The sequence below is a fragment of the Lemur catta genome, chromosome 1 (genome assembly GCF_020740605.2).
Source record: "Lemur catta isolate mLemCat1 chromosome 1, mLemCat1.pri, whole genome shotgun sequence".
NCBI classification, from domain to species: domain Eukaryota; kingdom Metazoa; phylum Chordata; class Mammalia; order Primates; family Lemuridae; genus Lemur; species Lemur catta.
Genome location: NC_059128.1, coordinates 265,117,656 through 265,134,130, shown reverse-complemented (window position 1 = coordinate 265,134,130; position 16,475 = coordinate 265,117,656). Strand labels below are relative to the sequence as shown.

Here is a 16,475-nt window from a genome sequence, read left to right as displayed (position 1 = left end):
CTGTTTAAAATTTAGAGAATATATTGATGATTTTTAGTATGTTTCAAGGGTATATATATTAAAGACAAGTGGTTACAGGTAGAAATAATTTTTTAATTAATTGTTTACCTATAATAGTATTTTAATGAACAGCTCCTTATTGGAGTAAAATAATTAATTGGCCTTGAAGTGACTGCACACAGTAACAGTATAAGTCAAGAGTGCCATTAACATTGTATTAATAGCTCATGTGAATGGCCCACATTGGATTTGTGCAGAACAACACATGCCTGGATATATGCAGCAACTTGAGAGGGCTGCATGTGAGAAAACAAAGTGCTTTTTGAATTTCATTGCATACATGAACCTAGATTCTTAAAAAAGCACACATACACAAGTGTTAGTTTGTCGATTGAAATATTTATATTGTAAAGATATTGGTTCTCTCTCAATTAGTCTATAGACGTAATGCAATCCCAATCAAAATATTAGCAGATTTTTTTTTTTGCAGGAATTGCAAGTTGGTTTAAAGGATACGCAAGTCAAGAATAGCAAAACAATCTTGAAGAACAACAAAGGGCTTATGCTCTCAGTTAGCAAGAATTATTATAGGTATATATTAGATAATTAAGTATTTTATTGGTGAAAGGATAGAGAAACACATTAATTGGGTGTGGAGCAGGTGGGAGGAGGGAGAAGGGGATGAGTATATTCACACCTAATGGATGCGGTGAGCACTGTCTGGGGGATGGACATGCTTGTAGCTCTGACTCAGGCAGGGAAAAGGCAATAGATGTAACCTAAACATTTGTACCCCCATAATATTCTGAAATTAAAAAAAATCATATATATATATATAGCCAAAATCACATATGCAGAGCACATTGTACAAAAGAACATATCAATAAGGAAAAGAAAGACAACCCAATAAAAATGGCTAAAATATTTGAATGAGGACATCAATAAAAGATAACCAGGCCAGGCATGGTGGCTCAAACTATAACACCATTGCTCTAAAAGGCTGAAGCAGAGAATTGCTTGAGGCAAAGAGTTCGAGACCAGTTTGGGCAATGTAGTGAGACCTGGTCTACACACACATACACGCACAAAAAATTAACAATTAACCAGGCTTGGTGGTGAATGTTATAGTATCAGCTACTCAAGAGGCTGAAGCCAAGGAGTTTGAGGCTGCAGTGACTATGACTGTGCCATGGCACTACTGCCTGGGTGACAGAGGAAGACCTTGCCTCAAAAAAAGGAACATATCGAAGTAATTTAAAAATATGAGAAAATAACTTTACTAGTATTCAGATAATGCTAATTTAAATCACAGTGAGATACCAAGCAGAATAATAGAAATAAAAATATAGAGGAATATGTTGGAGAGACCAGCAAGATGGCTGACTAACAGCAGCTGACATGTGTCACTTCTTCAGAGAATAATCAAGATATCAATCAAATAACCATAAGCCAAATAAATCATCAGGAAAAAAAATGCTTGAAGATAACAAGGTGACAGGAGACACTGAAGGTAAACATAGAAGCCACATTGCCTGGCAAGTGCTTCTGAAAGCCTTGAGTGGCCCACAGACTCAGGCTAAGGAAAGGGGTAAGCAAGTTCCTCACTCACGCATCACATCTTTACAATTTTAGCTGCAAAAGAAATCCTAGACCCCCACAGGCCTCCAGAGTGGTATGAGTAGCTGCCAGGAGATCACAAAGAGGCACTGCATGATCTCATATGGCATTCCACAGGCTTCTAAACCTTGATCACCTATGGCCAGAGCCAGTTCAGGAGCCCTTCCCCCAGTGCTCTAAGCCTTGCCCTGAGGCCACTACCAATCTGCTGCTGAGTCAGGGAGGGGGAGAGGGGGACCTGGTGATCTCTCATGACCAAAAGTCAAGTTTCTACAACACTGTTGTGGGCCACTGTGGGAATAGGTGCTTGAACCATGATTTCCACCCCTCCCTGCCTTCCTGATAGCTGCCCACCTGACTGCTCCCATAGAGAGGGGCATACACCCCCAGTGGCTGGACTGCAGTAGAAGAGCAGTTGACTTGCTTGAGTGTTCTCCTGGCAGCCCAGGACCAGCCTGACTCTCCCTGTCACAGTTAGAGCTTGAACCCAGGACCTGAATCAGGTCCACAGACCTGATCCTGTACTGCCAGGACTTGATCAGATCATTCAGGGGCATGTAGGGGAGATTTGTGAACTGATTTCAAGTGGGAAAGGAGCCCACATGGGCAGAACTGAGAGGAAAGTGTGGTATGGGTCTGTGTTGCAGAGCACACAATGGGCATCCCTCCCCCACCAGGAACAGTCAGGGCAACCATGCTTTCTGTTCCCGGTGGGGAGGCTTGCAGCCTGGGGTGGCTCTGTTACCTAAGTGCAGTCAACTTTTTACTGCCCTGGCTGGTTTGGCTTGCTACCAGCAGCCAGACACTAGGGGGGAATCCATCAGGTCAAAGGAATGGGAGTGGAGAAAAACTCATTTCTGCCTACTGGACTGTGGATTCTGGACAGCCACTCCTCCATGAGAAGGTTCTTTGACATTGAGGAGATCCCTTTGAGACTCCCTGGAGGCTTCCACCAGTGGTCTGGGACTGACTCATGATTTCTGTTGCACCTGCCTTTGGGAAGCCTGGATGCAGGCAACCCCAACCCTGCTCTGCCCAGCTTTGCCCCCTCCACTTGCCTTAGCAGTGGTGTAATACAAAAAAGGAACACCTGGGAGTTCCATGGCCCTGCTCATCACATGGGATGTCAGGACACTTCTTCTGATTGACTAGGTACCACAAACACCACTGCACCTGGCTCTCTCATGCAAGTGCCACCTGCTGGCAAGGAGGTCAACTTGTACAGACCATTACAGCATTTAGTGATTCAACTGTACAGGGCTTGGCTGACTCTTACCTGCCAGAGCCAGTTATTGGCCTGGAGAGTAAACTGGATGTCCCATATAATTCATACTGTTAGAAGTGCACAGGGCTGTGGAAAGAGATAAGATTGTGGAGACCTCCATCTCTCCTTCATGGTACGAGCCAGGGAACTTGCCCACATGCATAATACATTGCTTCTACAGCTTACTAATAATGAGTATTTGAGAAAACAACCATACTAACCATACTATGACTATCTATATCCAAGGAATTCACTGAGAGTCTTGGCTCCCTGAAAGTACCTATAAGAAAAGACAAAAGTTCTTACCCAACATGCACTACAGTTACACCCTTAACAGGGGGAGAAAGTCCCATCTAAATAAAGGTAAATTCAAAAATAAGTAGTGACAGCTTCTCCAGATAAGAAGATTCAGAGCAAGAACTCTGGCAGTATGAAAAACAGAGTTTAATGACCCCCCTGGAAGGATCACATCAGGTTTCTAGCAATAGATCCCAACCCAAATGAAAATATTGATATGACAGACAGGGAATTCAAAATATAGACTGTATGGAAATTCAACGACACCCTAGGTAAAATGGAAAACTAACTCAAATATATAAGAAAAAATAATTCAAGATATGAATAAAAATTATTAAAGATATAGATATATTTATAAAACAAAACAGAACTTCTGGAAATGAAAGAGGCATTTAGGAAATACAAAACAGAGAGGAAAATTTTAACAATAGACTTGACCAAGCAGAAAAAGAATTTCAGAGCTTGAAAACAAGTCTTTAGAATTAACCAAATCAGTCAAAATCAAAAGAAATAAAGTCCTCAAGAATTATGGGATTATGTAAAATGCCCAAACATAGGAATCATAGGTATCCCTGACAGAAAAGAAGATAAAGCAAAAAGCTTGGAAAACCTATTTGAAGGAATAATGGAGAAAAATTTTCCTGTTCTTGATAGAGATTTAGACATCCAGATACAAGAAGTTCAATGAACTCCTTGAAGATTCACTGAAAAAAGGACATAACCATAGCACATAGTCAAAAGTCTAGCCAAAGTCAACATGAAGTAAAAAATCCTACCAGCTGCAAGACAAAAGCATCAAGTAACTTATGAAGGAAAAACCATCAAGCTAACAGCAGAGTCCTTGGCAGAAAGGTTACAAGGTGAAAGGGATTGGAATACTATCTTTAAACTTCTTAAACAGAATAATAGTCAGTCAAGAATTTTCTATCCTGCAAAACTAAGTTTCAAAAATGAAGGAGAAATAAAGTCTTTCCCAGATAAGGAAACACTCAGGGAATTCATTACCACTAGATTGGAACTACCATAACTACTCAAAAGAGTTTTAAACATTGAAATGAAAAGTTGATATTCACTAGTATAAAAACACACAAAAGTATAAAAACACACAGATTTTATAAAGCAATAACATGAGGGAGAATACAAAGCAACTATGCAACTATCAACATGATGATTGAAACAATATCTCACATACCAATATTACATTGAATGTAAGTGGTCTAAATGCCCCACTTAAAAGATATAGATTCACAGAATGTATTAAAAAAGAGCCAAATATCTGCTATCTCCACAAGATCCACTTAAATCATAAAAATTCTCATAGACTGAAGGAAAGGGAGTAGAAAAACATTCCACACAAAACTTAAGAGAGCAAGAATGGCTATTCTGATATCAGATAAAACAGACTTAAATAAATAATAGTAAAAAAAAAAAAGACAAAGACAGTATATGATGATAAAATGAACAATTCAAAAAGACTATATAGCAATCCTAACTACATATGCATCTAACACTGGAGATCTCAGATTCATGAAACAAATACCTCAGAAAGGAAATAAACAGCAATATAATAGTAGAGGAGGAATTCAACACTCCACTGACAGAGCTCAGCAGATCACTGAGGCAGAAAATCAACAAAGAAACACTGGACTAAAATAAAACTCTAGAACAAATGAACCTAACAGACATTTACACAACATTCTATCCCAAAACTATAGAATATGCATTCTTCTCATCAGCATATGGAACATTTACCAAGATAGACCATATGTTAGGCATATGTTAGGGCAAAAAACAAGTCTCAACAAATTTAAAACAAAATTGAAATCTTATCAAATATATTTTCAGGCAACCAGTGGAGTAAAACTAGGAAGAAATTTCAAAAAGAACTCTCAAAACTATACAAATACATGGAAGTTAAACAATCTGCTGCTGAATGATCATGATTTCATCATGAAATCAAGATGAAAGTTCTAAAAACTTTTGAAATGAATTATAATAGTGAAAAATGTTTCCAAAATCTCTGGATACAGAAAAAGGAATGGCAGTAGGGAAGTTTATAGCACTAAATGCCTACGTCAAAAAGACAGATCACAAATATACAAACTAGCATCACAACTCACAGGACTAGGAAAACAATAACAAACCATCTCCAAGGCAAGCAGGGAGACAATAAATAATAAAGATCAGAGAATAACTAAATTAAATTCAAAGAAAAAAAATCAAAGGATGAACAAATTAAAAGATTCTCATTGGACTGTATAAGCAAAATTGATAGGCCACTAGCTATATTGACTGAGAAGAGGGACAACTCAAATAAGCTCAATCACAATTGAAAAGGAGACCTTACAACTAATACCACAGAAAGAGGTGCTTTGTCAGTGAGCCTCCTTGTAGCCAGCCCTCCTGGTGTTGCTTGACTGGCGGCTCCAGCCTGAAGGCTGATCCCATATCTACAGATCTTGATCATGTTGCTTGGGGGAATGGAGGGGAGATTTGTGAATTAGTCTCAGGGGGCAAGGGACTCCATGTGGACAGATCTGGGGGGAGAGTACAGTGTGGGTCCTAGCTGTGACATGCTTGTAAAGCACCCCTCCCCCACATGAGGGCTATGCTATCAGCTCCAGCTGGGATCCTGGGCAGGAAACCTCCTGGTCCACAGCACAGTCAGGCTGGAGCTCATGCTGTTGGTAGACACCAAAGGTAAACTGCAAAGTAGGAAAAGGGGGAGAAAAGGAAGATAAAATCCAGACTTCCAGATTGTGAATCACAGATAGCCTGGCCTCCGTAAGTGGACTTTCTGGTTCGGTGGGGCCACTTCAGCTGCTTCATGAGGGCTTTACCCAGAAGCTTGGAGCAGACCTTTGACCTTTGTCAAAACGACTACCTTGTCAGCTTTTGTGGAGCCTGAGGGCAAGCTCACCTAACCCAGCCAAACTCAGCTGCACTCCCTCATCTGTCTCTGCTGTGTCCGAGAATAAGTACTCACCTGGAAGTTCTAGGGCCCCACTCACCACCTGGGGCATTTGAGTGCTTCTCCTGAGGGATTAGAGCTGGTCACAGGACCCCAAACCACATCACAACTTGTTCCTTCTGGCAAGCACCACTTACTGACAGGGAGATCAATTTGCATGCCCTTTACAACAGTTACTGACTCACTTATACAGGGTGTGATTGAGTCTCACTCATAAGCACCACCTACTGTCTCATAAACTGGGTGTGCCATTAAAATTTATACTGTTAAGAAGACAACAAGGTTGTAGAAAAGAAAGGATTTCAAAGACTTCCATCCTCTCTAATCAAAGAGAGAAAGGAAATCAGCCCACTCACATAGCTCACCAATCCTACAGACTACAAACAACTAGCAACTGAGAAAACCACCACACTAAGAATATCCATAACCAAGGCATTCACCCAGAACACAGATCACCACCAAAGCACCCACCAGCAAAGCCAAAGGTTCTCACCCAACATATGCTACAAATACACCTGTATCAGTGAGGGGAAATGAAAAAGCCTTATAAACAAAAGAAAATCCCAAAATAAGAAGCAATAGCTACTCCAGATGAGAAGGAATCAGCAAAAGAACTCTGGAAGTATGAAGAATCAGAGCAAAAGGACAGCCCCAAAAGGGAACACCAGCTGTACAGTAATGGATACCAACCAAAATGAACATATTGAAATGACAGATAAAGAATTCCAAATATGGATTGTAAAGAAGCTCAACAAAATTGAAAAGAAAACGGAAAACCAACTCAAAGAAACTAGAATACCAATTCAGGAAATGAACGAAAACTTCACTAAAGAGATGAACACATTAAGAAAAAACATAGAAACTTCTGGAAATGAAAAATCCACTTAAGGAAATAAAAAACACAGTGGAAAGTTTTAAGAATTGACTAGACTAGGCAGAAGAAAGAATCTCAGAACTTGAAGACAACTCTTTTGAATTAACTCAGTCCATCAAAAATGCTGAAAATGATGAAGAGAGGATGAAAACGAATAAACAAAACTTACAAAAATATGGGATTATGCAGAATGGCCAAATATAAGAATCACTGTTGGTGGGACTGCAAATTAGTTCAACCTCTGTGGAAAATCGTATGGAAATTTCTCAGAGATCTAAAAGTAGGCCTATCATTTGATCCACTACTGGATATTTATCGAATGGAAAAGAAGTCATTTTATCAAAAAGATACCTGCACTTGAATGTTTATTGCAACAATTTGGAAGGAACTGGAGACCACTATCCTAAATGAAGTATCTAAAGAATGGAAAAACATACACCACATGTTCTCACTATTAAATTGGAACTAACTGATGAGCACACATTTATATGGAGGGAAGTAAATCTCAAAGGAAATCAAGCAGGGGGTAGTGGAGAGAAAGTGATGGGTGAAAACCCACTTAATGGGTGCAGTGAACACCTTCTGGGTGACAGGCACACTTTTAACCCTGACTCGAGCATTACAAAAGCAATCCACGTAACCAAAAATATTTGTATCCCCATAATACTTTGAAATGAAAAAATTTAAAAAGAATATAAATTATTCAACAGCAAAAAATAATGAATTCCTTATTTATGGAAAAACACAAAAGAATCCTAAAATATTCTCAGTGAAGATGCCAGATTTGAAAGAGTGCACATTGTAGAAATCCATTTATATGAAGTCTTATGATAGGGAAAAATTATCTGTGGTGAAAAATCAAAATGAGTTGTTGCCTAGGGTAGTGGAGATTAGTGTGGCTTGACTGGGTAAGGATATGAAAGAACTTTTGGGGAATCATTTGAGGTTCTGAGTTTTCATAGGATTAGGATTTAGATTATACTTATAAAAATATTTGTGAAAACTCATAAAATGGAACATTTTGTGCATTTTGTTCTATGTAGTTTTACTGAAGGAAAACATAAACAAATTTGAAGTGTATATAATGATATGCCAGTTGAATTATGTAGGTGCTGTGTTTTTTAATTAAAAAATATGATGGATTGAGTTATAGATAAATACATGATAAAGGACATATAATAAAATGTTAATTGTATAGCCCCAGTGGATGGTAAATGTGTTTGTTGAAAAATTCTTTAAAAAACATTAACTATAAAGACTTTAAGATAAAAAAATAATGGAGATGTCTTGAACTCTTAAAAATGCTTATTTTTGATTGCTGGTCTTCATACATATAGATAGTTGTATACAAACACCATATATACAAACACAAACCTGTGTGTATATATGTGTGTGTATTCTTTTCTGTTCTTGATGATTTTTTTCCCATTGAGCATATTGTACTTTTGAGTATTGTATTTGCTTTTGTATTTGTAAATACAAATCTATGTAATGACAAACAAGACAAAACAAAACAGAATTACTAAAACATCTTAATTACCCTTTTACACAAGATAATTTTCTACAAAATTCAGCTCTACATATTTTATTGGAATTCATATTCTGTTTAATTGAGACTCCACAAAGAACTCTAAATTATAAAACATATTTGAGTTTTTATCAAAATTTGGAAGAGTAATTTCAGAATCTAAAAATGTATTACATAGCAAATACAAATTTTCTATACAAAGAATCTTGAAACTTACATGTAGTCACTTACACTTGTGAGAGTTGCCATAATTTTGTTATGTTTTTAAATAAGTGTGAGTTTTTAGCTTAGATTTCTGTTGAGGCCATTCTTTAATCAATATAAACTGAAAAACGGTGGGAGAGATAAAAATTGAATACATTTGCATAACTGTCTATCCATCTATCCATCTATCATCTTTAAATGATTGCAGTGATTTTTTTCAGTGAGCATCCCATTTTGAGGTTTAATTTTAAGTAGACCATTGTAAAGTCATTTGTTTCTATAAGGTGAAATACTAAAGTTGAGAGATTTAAGACAGAGAGCAGGTAGTGCTGTGCTCAATATCCTATAGTCAGACTCTTTACCTTGGGGGACACCAAATGCCCCAAATAAAACACTCAAGTTTGACTGTGACACTTCATGTAAGATGAGGCATAAGCCTGATACTCACAGATATGCAGCTTTTCCTTCTTCCAGTTCTTTACTTTTGCCACTGGAGCCACTTTTCTTTCCACACATTCTCCTGGTGATGCACATCAATAACCCGCATTGCCGAATAAAAAAGCAGCTGACGTCTGTTACCACTAGGATTAGCAGAAGTGCAGCAACTCCAAGGCCAATGACTGCTCCAAGCCCAAGACCATTAAAAAGTGTGTCTTAAAATATAAAAAAAAAAAAAATTATGAAACCCCAAATTAGAAAATATCAAAGAATTATATTAAAAATAGAACTTATCCAAGAAATCTTCACCTAAAGCAGTAAGAAAAAAGTAATAGTAACTGGCAGACTTCCAATCTCATGGTTGTTGAGACTTACTCTCTGGTTTTCAAACATTATTTTAAACAACTGATCTGTTAATTATTTCAATATTTTCTCAAACTTTCTCTTTAAAAAAAAAGTCTAAGTAACTCTTATTTTCAATATATTTCTTGATTCCCTGTGGGGCAGATAATGAATATTCTCATATCTCTAACTGTGCTTTTTTGGAAAGTCATAGCCATTAATAGTTCATCACAATGTTAAAAAGAAATTTTAGTCAAAACTCCAGTAAGAGAGGTGTTAAATAAATGTTCCATATGGAATTATTTTAGTTTTAAGACTTAAACTTGCAAATGGATGGCTTCAAGCACCTTACTTTGACAGAGATTGCATTTTAAAATACCTTTCTATGAATATTTTAAAAACCACCATCTTAGACTAAATGGTTCACTTCTCTCTAGTTAATATTTTAACCAATAGATTAGAGACAAATTTTTACAGAGTTATGGTACTGAGAACCTTTTGTTAGGTCCTATCATGAGAAGGTAGAGGAAGTTGGAACTAATTTTCCTTGGCATATGGTTACAGGAAATCTTCAAAGACATGCAGATAGTACCCACCAAAGCGGTGAGTGGGAATAAGATGTAATATGCTGATTGATAAATTAGAAATGGCAAGAGGGCACTTAGTAATAACAATGAATCAGTCGTTATATGTTTGCAGTTTAATATGAGGATAGACTATACAAAGTGTAACAGTATACATAAAAAAATAAGGACAATGGAAAGAAATAAATTAAACTGTTTATATTGTGTTATCTAGAGGAAAAAGAGAGATAACATAATTTCACAGACATTCAAAATTACTGTCAACACATATGGAATATTTTCTATGTAACTGATGTGGAACACAAGTGACAGACACATGTACAGATATAAATTTGGTTTTTGAGAAAACCGCTTTTGAAAAATATGCATATGTAAAGCGAAGTTTTCCTAAGTCATATTTTTAAACTTAAGCTTAATATTTTAATAATGACTTGAAGAAATACTAATTCAAAGCAATCAGAGTAACTACTCTCATTCTAAATCTACCACTAGCAGGTCAACCTTGAACAAGTCAGACCTGCCTGAATTTTTATTGTCCTGTAGAACAACTGAGTCTCATGTCTACATTTATTTTATTTTTCCAGGAAATAGATATAAGTTATTTACATTCCTTAACACTTTTGGAGCTTGCAGCTAGACTAGGAAAAATCATGTTGTTGGTGACATAGTGGCCTGGATTTTTACCCAGGCAATATTGTGGTTCACCTGTGTTGGAACATAAATGTACTTCTACAATATCTCCCTGATATGGCAAATGAGAATTCCTTAAGCCCTGAATCAACAAATTTAGAACTTACATGTCCAAGCAAAGAATAATTTTTATTATGATTCTTTTGTTTCTGATAAAGAAAACCAGGTAATAAACACACAGTAGTGTGAGAGGAAAAATAATTTTTTTCATGCCATTTTCAGAATCTCCTTCCTCTACTAAATTTTAATACGCTACTTAGATGGTGATAGTTTAAGAAAATTATTTAACTAATGTCCAGAGAAATTATTGATTTTCCACAAAGCTATTATCTTATCACATTAACCCACTTTAAGGAATGGCTAGAGAAAGAATAGTATTTTTCAGCCATGGGGATTTAGCATCTTCATTTTTCCTTTTGCAGAATCCCAATAAACAAATGGAGAGTGAGAGGCTAATGATTATTTACCAATTTTCCAAAGGTGTATCTCTATGAATGATGTAAAAAAAGCACTAGTGCCTCATGCTGTAAAAATAATATATCAAGCAAATTAGGATTTCTGTTATCAATTTAAAAATAAATCATCGTATATATTTTCTTCTATTAGCTATTTAGAAATATAAATAATCCTCTTCTGAATCTATTATTACAATATAACGAAGACAACTTACTTATGGAACACTTCTGATTATATTTAAAACTACAATATTTTCTTCAAAATTAACATGTAATGATTTTATATACGCTGCACACGGTTGAACAACCAAAGCTCAGAAAAATGGAGTGGAAACATACCTACATAATTGGGCTTTATCCTCTGAGGATACACTGACTTAATGATCCTATGGTTTGAACTTGTCACTGTTCTCCTACTTCATTTGGGTTCCTCTCACATGCAGACACAATTGTAGGCAATAAATCCTACAGATCAATGATAATGTATCTGGCTCATTATACAAATTCCCATTTACCTTTCCAAAGTGTAAAGAGTTTTGCTTTGTACTTAAATGCACTGCATTAGGAGTCAGAAAATCCTAGTTTCATCACTTACTGTTGTATGTCCTTGGGGTAAGCCATCTAATTTCTCTAAGACTGAGATTCCCCTTTATTAAAATAGGGACAGTTATGATAACAATGACAGGTGCAAGCTAGGGCACCGGGTTGCTGAGAAGATTATTGAGAATATGGTAAAGTATTAATACTAACACCCCTAGCACTTAACTGCCCAGCACAAAGTAAAAATTTAATAAGTATTGATCATTATTATTATTTTACTATGAAAAAATTCTAGAGAAACAATGTTTTGTAGAAAACCATAGATCATCCAAAATTAAATCCTAAATGATTCTATAAACATATCTCTACATCAGCAATCTGAGGTGGATTTCTTTTATTAAGTAATGATTATTCTCTTGAGAATATAATCACTTTTTTAATTTTTAAAATTTTTTAAAAAAATTTATTTATTTCAGGATATTATGGGGGTACAAACATTGTGGTTACATGTTAGGACTTTGCCATACCTAAAACATCATTTGAGGCATGCCTTTTCCCCTCTACAATGCTCACCGCGTCCATTAGTTGTGAGTTTACCCATCCCCAACTCCCTAATCCCTGAAGAATAATAGCATTCGATCCAGCAATAGCACTATTAGGCAACTACCCAAAAGAACAAAAGACATTCTATAATAAAGACATCTGCACCTGAATGTTTATGGCAGCACAATTTAATATAATCACTTTTTAAAAAAATAATTCAGGTTTAGCTAGTTAGCTTTTAAATGATAAATATTTGATTCATTACCTTTTTAGCATTAAACCAGTATTTTGATTTGCTTCAGTTCCATTTTCAGAAAAAGCTCCTAGAGAAATTATATTTGTAAAGCATCTATAGTGAAGAAATATAGATGCTAAAATAACCATTACTTTTTCTAGATAAAATAAAATGAAACCATTTAAACTTATGATTAAAATTTGTGAAGGTTGTTTAAAGTTATTTTTATGAGAAAGTAAATATATTTTTGTCATTGCAGAAGATAGGAGTGGATATCACATAGGTTTATTTTATAAATATTTAATAAAGTTGTCTTTATATATATAAATTTAAGATTAAGAATAGATTTAAATGTTTATACTTTCTCATATCCCATGAGGTTAGCTACAATAACTATGAAAGCTCTATTTTCTAATGTTTTTATTATTTATTTCTGCCACAAGTTTACTCCAGCATAAAAAGTTTATTTCTACTTTGTATTTTTCAAAAAATAAAACTGTAACTACATGTAAAATAAAATCATTGGGATTTGGATACTAGGAATGATTTATTTTCTCAAAAATGTGTAGAAAATTCCTCCTTTGTAAGTTAATTATAGTTAATTATTTAACAAATTGAAACTGAACATACATAATTATGTAAAGGATTTTAAAATCATTTTATTGGTTAGCTTTCCAGAATACTCATACATATACTCTATGTGGCAATTTTTATGACAAATCCATTATGTGGGAAAACTATATTATGAGATCTACTTTACAGATGAGAAACTGATGTTCAGAGAGGTCATTGACCAAAGTCACACAATGACCCTTAAAATTAGATCCGCACAAATGAAGCACTACTTAGGTTTTACACTTTTTATACCTGTGCTAGAGCCAACATTTTACGTTATATATTCACAATCAAATAATGAAAAGATAAGGATAAAGTATAATATAATATAATATAGTATAATATAATATAATAAAGTATAATATAATATAAGTATAAAAGATAAGGATAAAGTATAATATAAAGTATAATATAATAATATATTATTCTTATAGAAAAATTCCAATAGTCATTTACCTTTACTGTTAGTGAAGCAACAACGATTTGAAAGCTATGTAAATGAAGTACATGTAAATTGTTTATCTAACTTGTATCCCTGCTTTAAGCTTTCTTTTTAGTGATCATTTTCAATTATTCTTATGAAAAATGGGATTTATATTAGAATTGAATAAGAATAAATAATTTAGGAAGCAAAAAAGTTTGCCTCTATCTTTGGTTCATATTTTATTATTGAAAACAAATATGAGAATCAGATTGAGTTTCTAAAACCCTCCCTCTCAGCTGCATTTCTCCAACCTCATGAAAATTGGAAATTGGCTTACTAAATCTATTTCCCTAGATCTTTATGTAAATGCATTCTAATTTTCATAAAACATAACATCAAAGTATTAAAATAAGAAAATCTGAGTTCAATTGAAATTTGTTATACGTAGCAGTTGCACATTATCCAAAGTTTCACTTTGTGCAATTTCAGTTACCCATGGTCAGCTGCAGTCTGAAAATATTAAATGAAAAATTCCAGAAAGAAGCAATTCATAAATTTTAACTTCATGACATTCTAATTAGCATAATGAAATCTTGTGCCCTCTTGCTCTGTCCCCATCAGGATGTGAATCTTCCATTTGTACAGCGTTATCCACACTTTGTATGCTACCCACTCCATTAGTCACTTAGGACCATCTCTGTTATCAGATTGATTGTCATAGTCTTGCAATGCTTGTGTTCCAGTAACCCTTATTTTACCTAAAGTGTAATCACAGTGATGCTGGAATATTATTAAAATTGCCCCATTTTAGTATTAGTTATTGTTAATCTCTTACTATGCCTAATTTATAAAGTACACTTTTTCATAGACATGTATGTATACAAAAAAATAGTACATACAGGGTTCAGTACTGTCTATGATTTCAGGCATCCACTGGGGGTCTTGGAACATATCCCCTGTGGATGCGGTGGACTACCATAAATGCCTTTCATGTTTCTGTGGCAGAAATTAAGTCAATACCAAAACACTACTAAAATAATTTTCCATGAAATTTGATATATTTGATAATATTAGTTTTTCAAAAGCTAATATATTAGTAGATTCATAAAACCAGCCTTGCTTTTGGATTCCTTGAATAATAGTTTAATATTTTAACTTTTTCTACGTGTACATATAACCTTCTCCAAGTACATTGAAAATTAATTGCAAAACTTGGAAAGGTGCAATAAAAACATGGAGAAAAAATTCAAAGGCTTATAAAATGGAGATTGATTGTTGCTTCCAGACTTTTCATAAGAAATATTGCTAGAAGCAGTTAGCAAGTAAGTTAAACATATGAAAGGTAAAGAGAAGATATTAAAACAATGGTCCCCAACCATTTTGGCATCAGGGACCAGTTTCATGGAAGACAATTTTTCCACAGACCCAAGGTGGGGTGGGGTTTGGATGGTTTGGGGATGATTCAAGTGCATTATATTTATTGTGCAGTCAAACTTCTCTGCTAATGATAATCTGTATTTGCAGCCACTCCCCAGCACTAGCATCACCACCTCAGCTCTACCACAGATCATCAGGCATTAGATTTCCATAAGGAGTATGCAAACTAGATCCCTCACATGTGCAGTTTACAGTAGAGTTTGTGCTTCTTTGAGAAGACAATGTTGCTGCTGACCTCAAAGGAGGTGGAGCTTTTGTGGCCATGTGACCCATGGCAGGAGCTGCTGTAGGGCTGTAAAGACAGATGAAGGTTCCCTTACTTGCCCGCTGCTCACTTCCTGCTGTGCCCAATTGTGCAGCCTGGTTCCTAAAAGGCCACTGCCTGGTAGTACCAGTCCGTGGCGCCGGGGTTAGGACCAAAGCATTAAAAAACCCTGTCTGGTGTTCAGCATGACATTGCTATATACCTTATCTTCCCACATTAGAGGTAAGTCTGCTTGACTCATGATGACATGTTTTTCCTTTGGAAGGCACAGACTTCCAGACATCAACTGCTGTATAGGAAATCTTGGCATTCATCTATATGTAGCAAATACCTGCGTGTATATGCCCTATGCAGAAAGAGTTGAGAGAAAATAAGGAGGACGAAAAAATCCCCTGCAACTTATTGGAATTTTACCTGGCGATGTTATCATGGGGAATGTTTTGGTTTGCTTTTTAGATAAAGATCATTAGAAAATTAATTCATCAATACTGTTGTGCAATCTTATGAAAGTGAATTTAAGTTCAGAATATTTTAAAACATACTCTTACAAATATTATCTGAGAACTTGAATCATTTAATTCGTCTAGAGTTCATACTGCAATTAAATAAATGTTATACCTTGATAGAAAATTAAGAGAATAAATAACGGTTCTTAAGAGTTCTGAAAAATATTTTTTAGAAATTATCTGTTCTAAAACATACACAAAAAGTATCCTTGAGAGGCATGTATATAATCCAAAGTTTCAACAACTTCAGTTCAAAATGGTTTGAGGAATACTTAAGATGACGAAATGTTGAAAACATTACATTTACTTAAAACAAAATAGTCAAACATAATAACTAAACAAAATTTTTTCTCATAAAATACTTCAGGCAGTGGAAAGGTTTTCCTCTAGTGAAGATACTCTTTTTTAAAAATTTGGAGGGTACCTAATTATTCTCATTTACCAATTTCTAGAAAATTTATTTTCTAAGTTGAACTTCATATTGATGTTTCTTAAAATATTGCTGATTTGTATTTGAACAGATTTGTAAATCACCAAAGTAAAACAAGCATCATTGTTATTTGTCATATTTGACTTTGGTATATTTAAACTATAGGGCCAATTAGTTAAAAATCACAACAATATAGTCAAATAGTGCTCTCCCTGT

General features: G+C 35.1%; 1 protein-coding gene across 3 annotated transcripts in view; it reads right to left on the bottom strand.

The window, feature by feature from the left end:
- NCAM2 (neural cell adhesion molecule 2) overlaps nt 1–16,475 on the bottom strand; it is a 518,783-nt gene that overhangs the window by 19,627 nt on the left and 482,681 nt on the right. For all 3 annotated transcript variants that reach the window (XM_045557836.1, XM_045557845.1, XM_045557826.1), the window contains one exon: nt 9,204–9,408. In XM_045557836.1, coding sequence (XP_045413792.1) covers nt 9,204–9,408 — 205 coding nt within the window. The remainder of the gene's footprint in view (nt 1–9,203; nt 9,409–16,475) is intronic.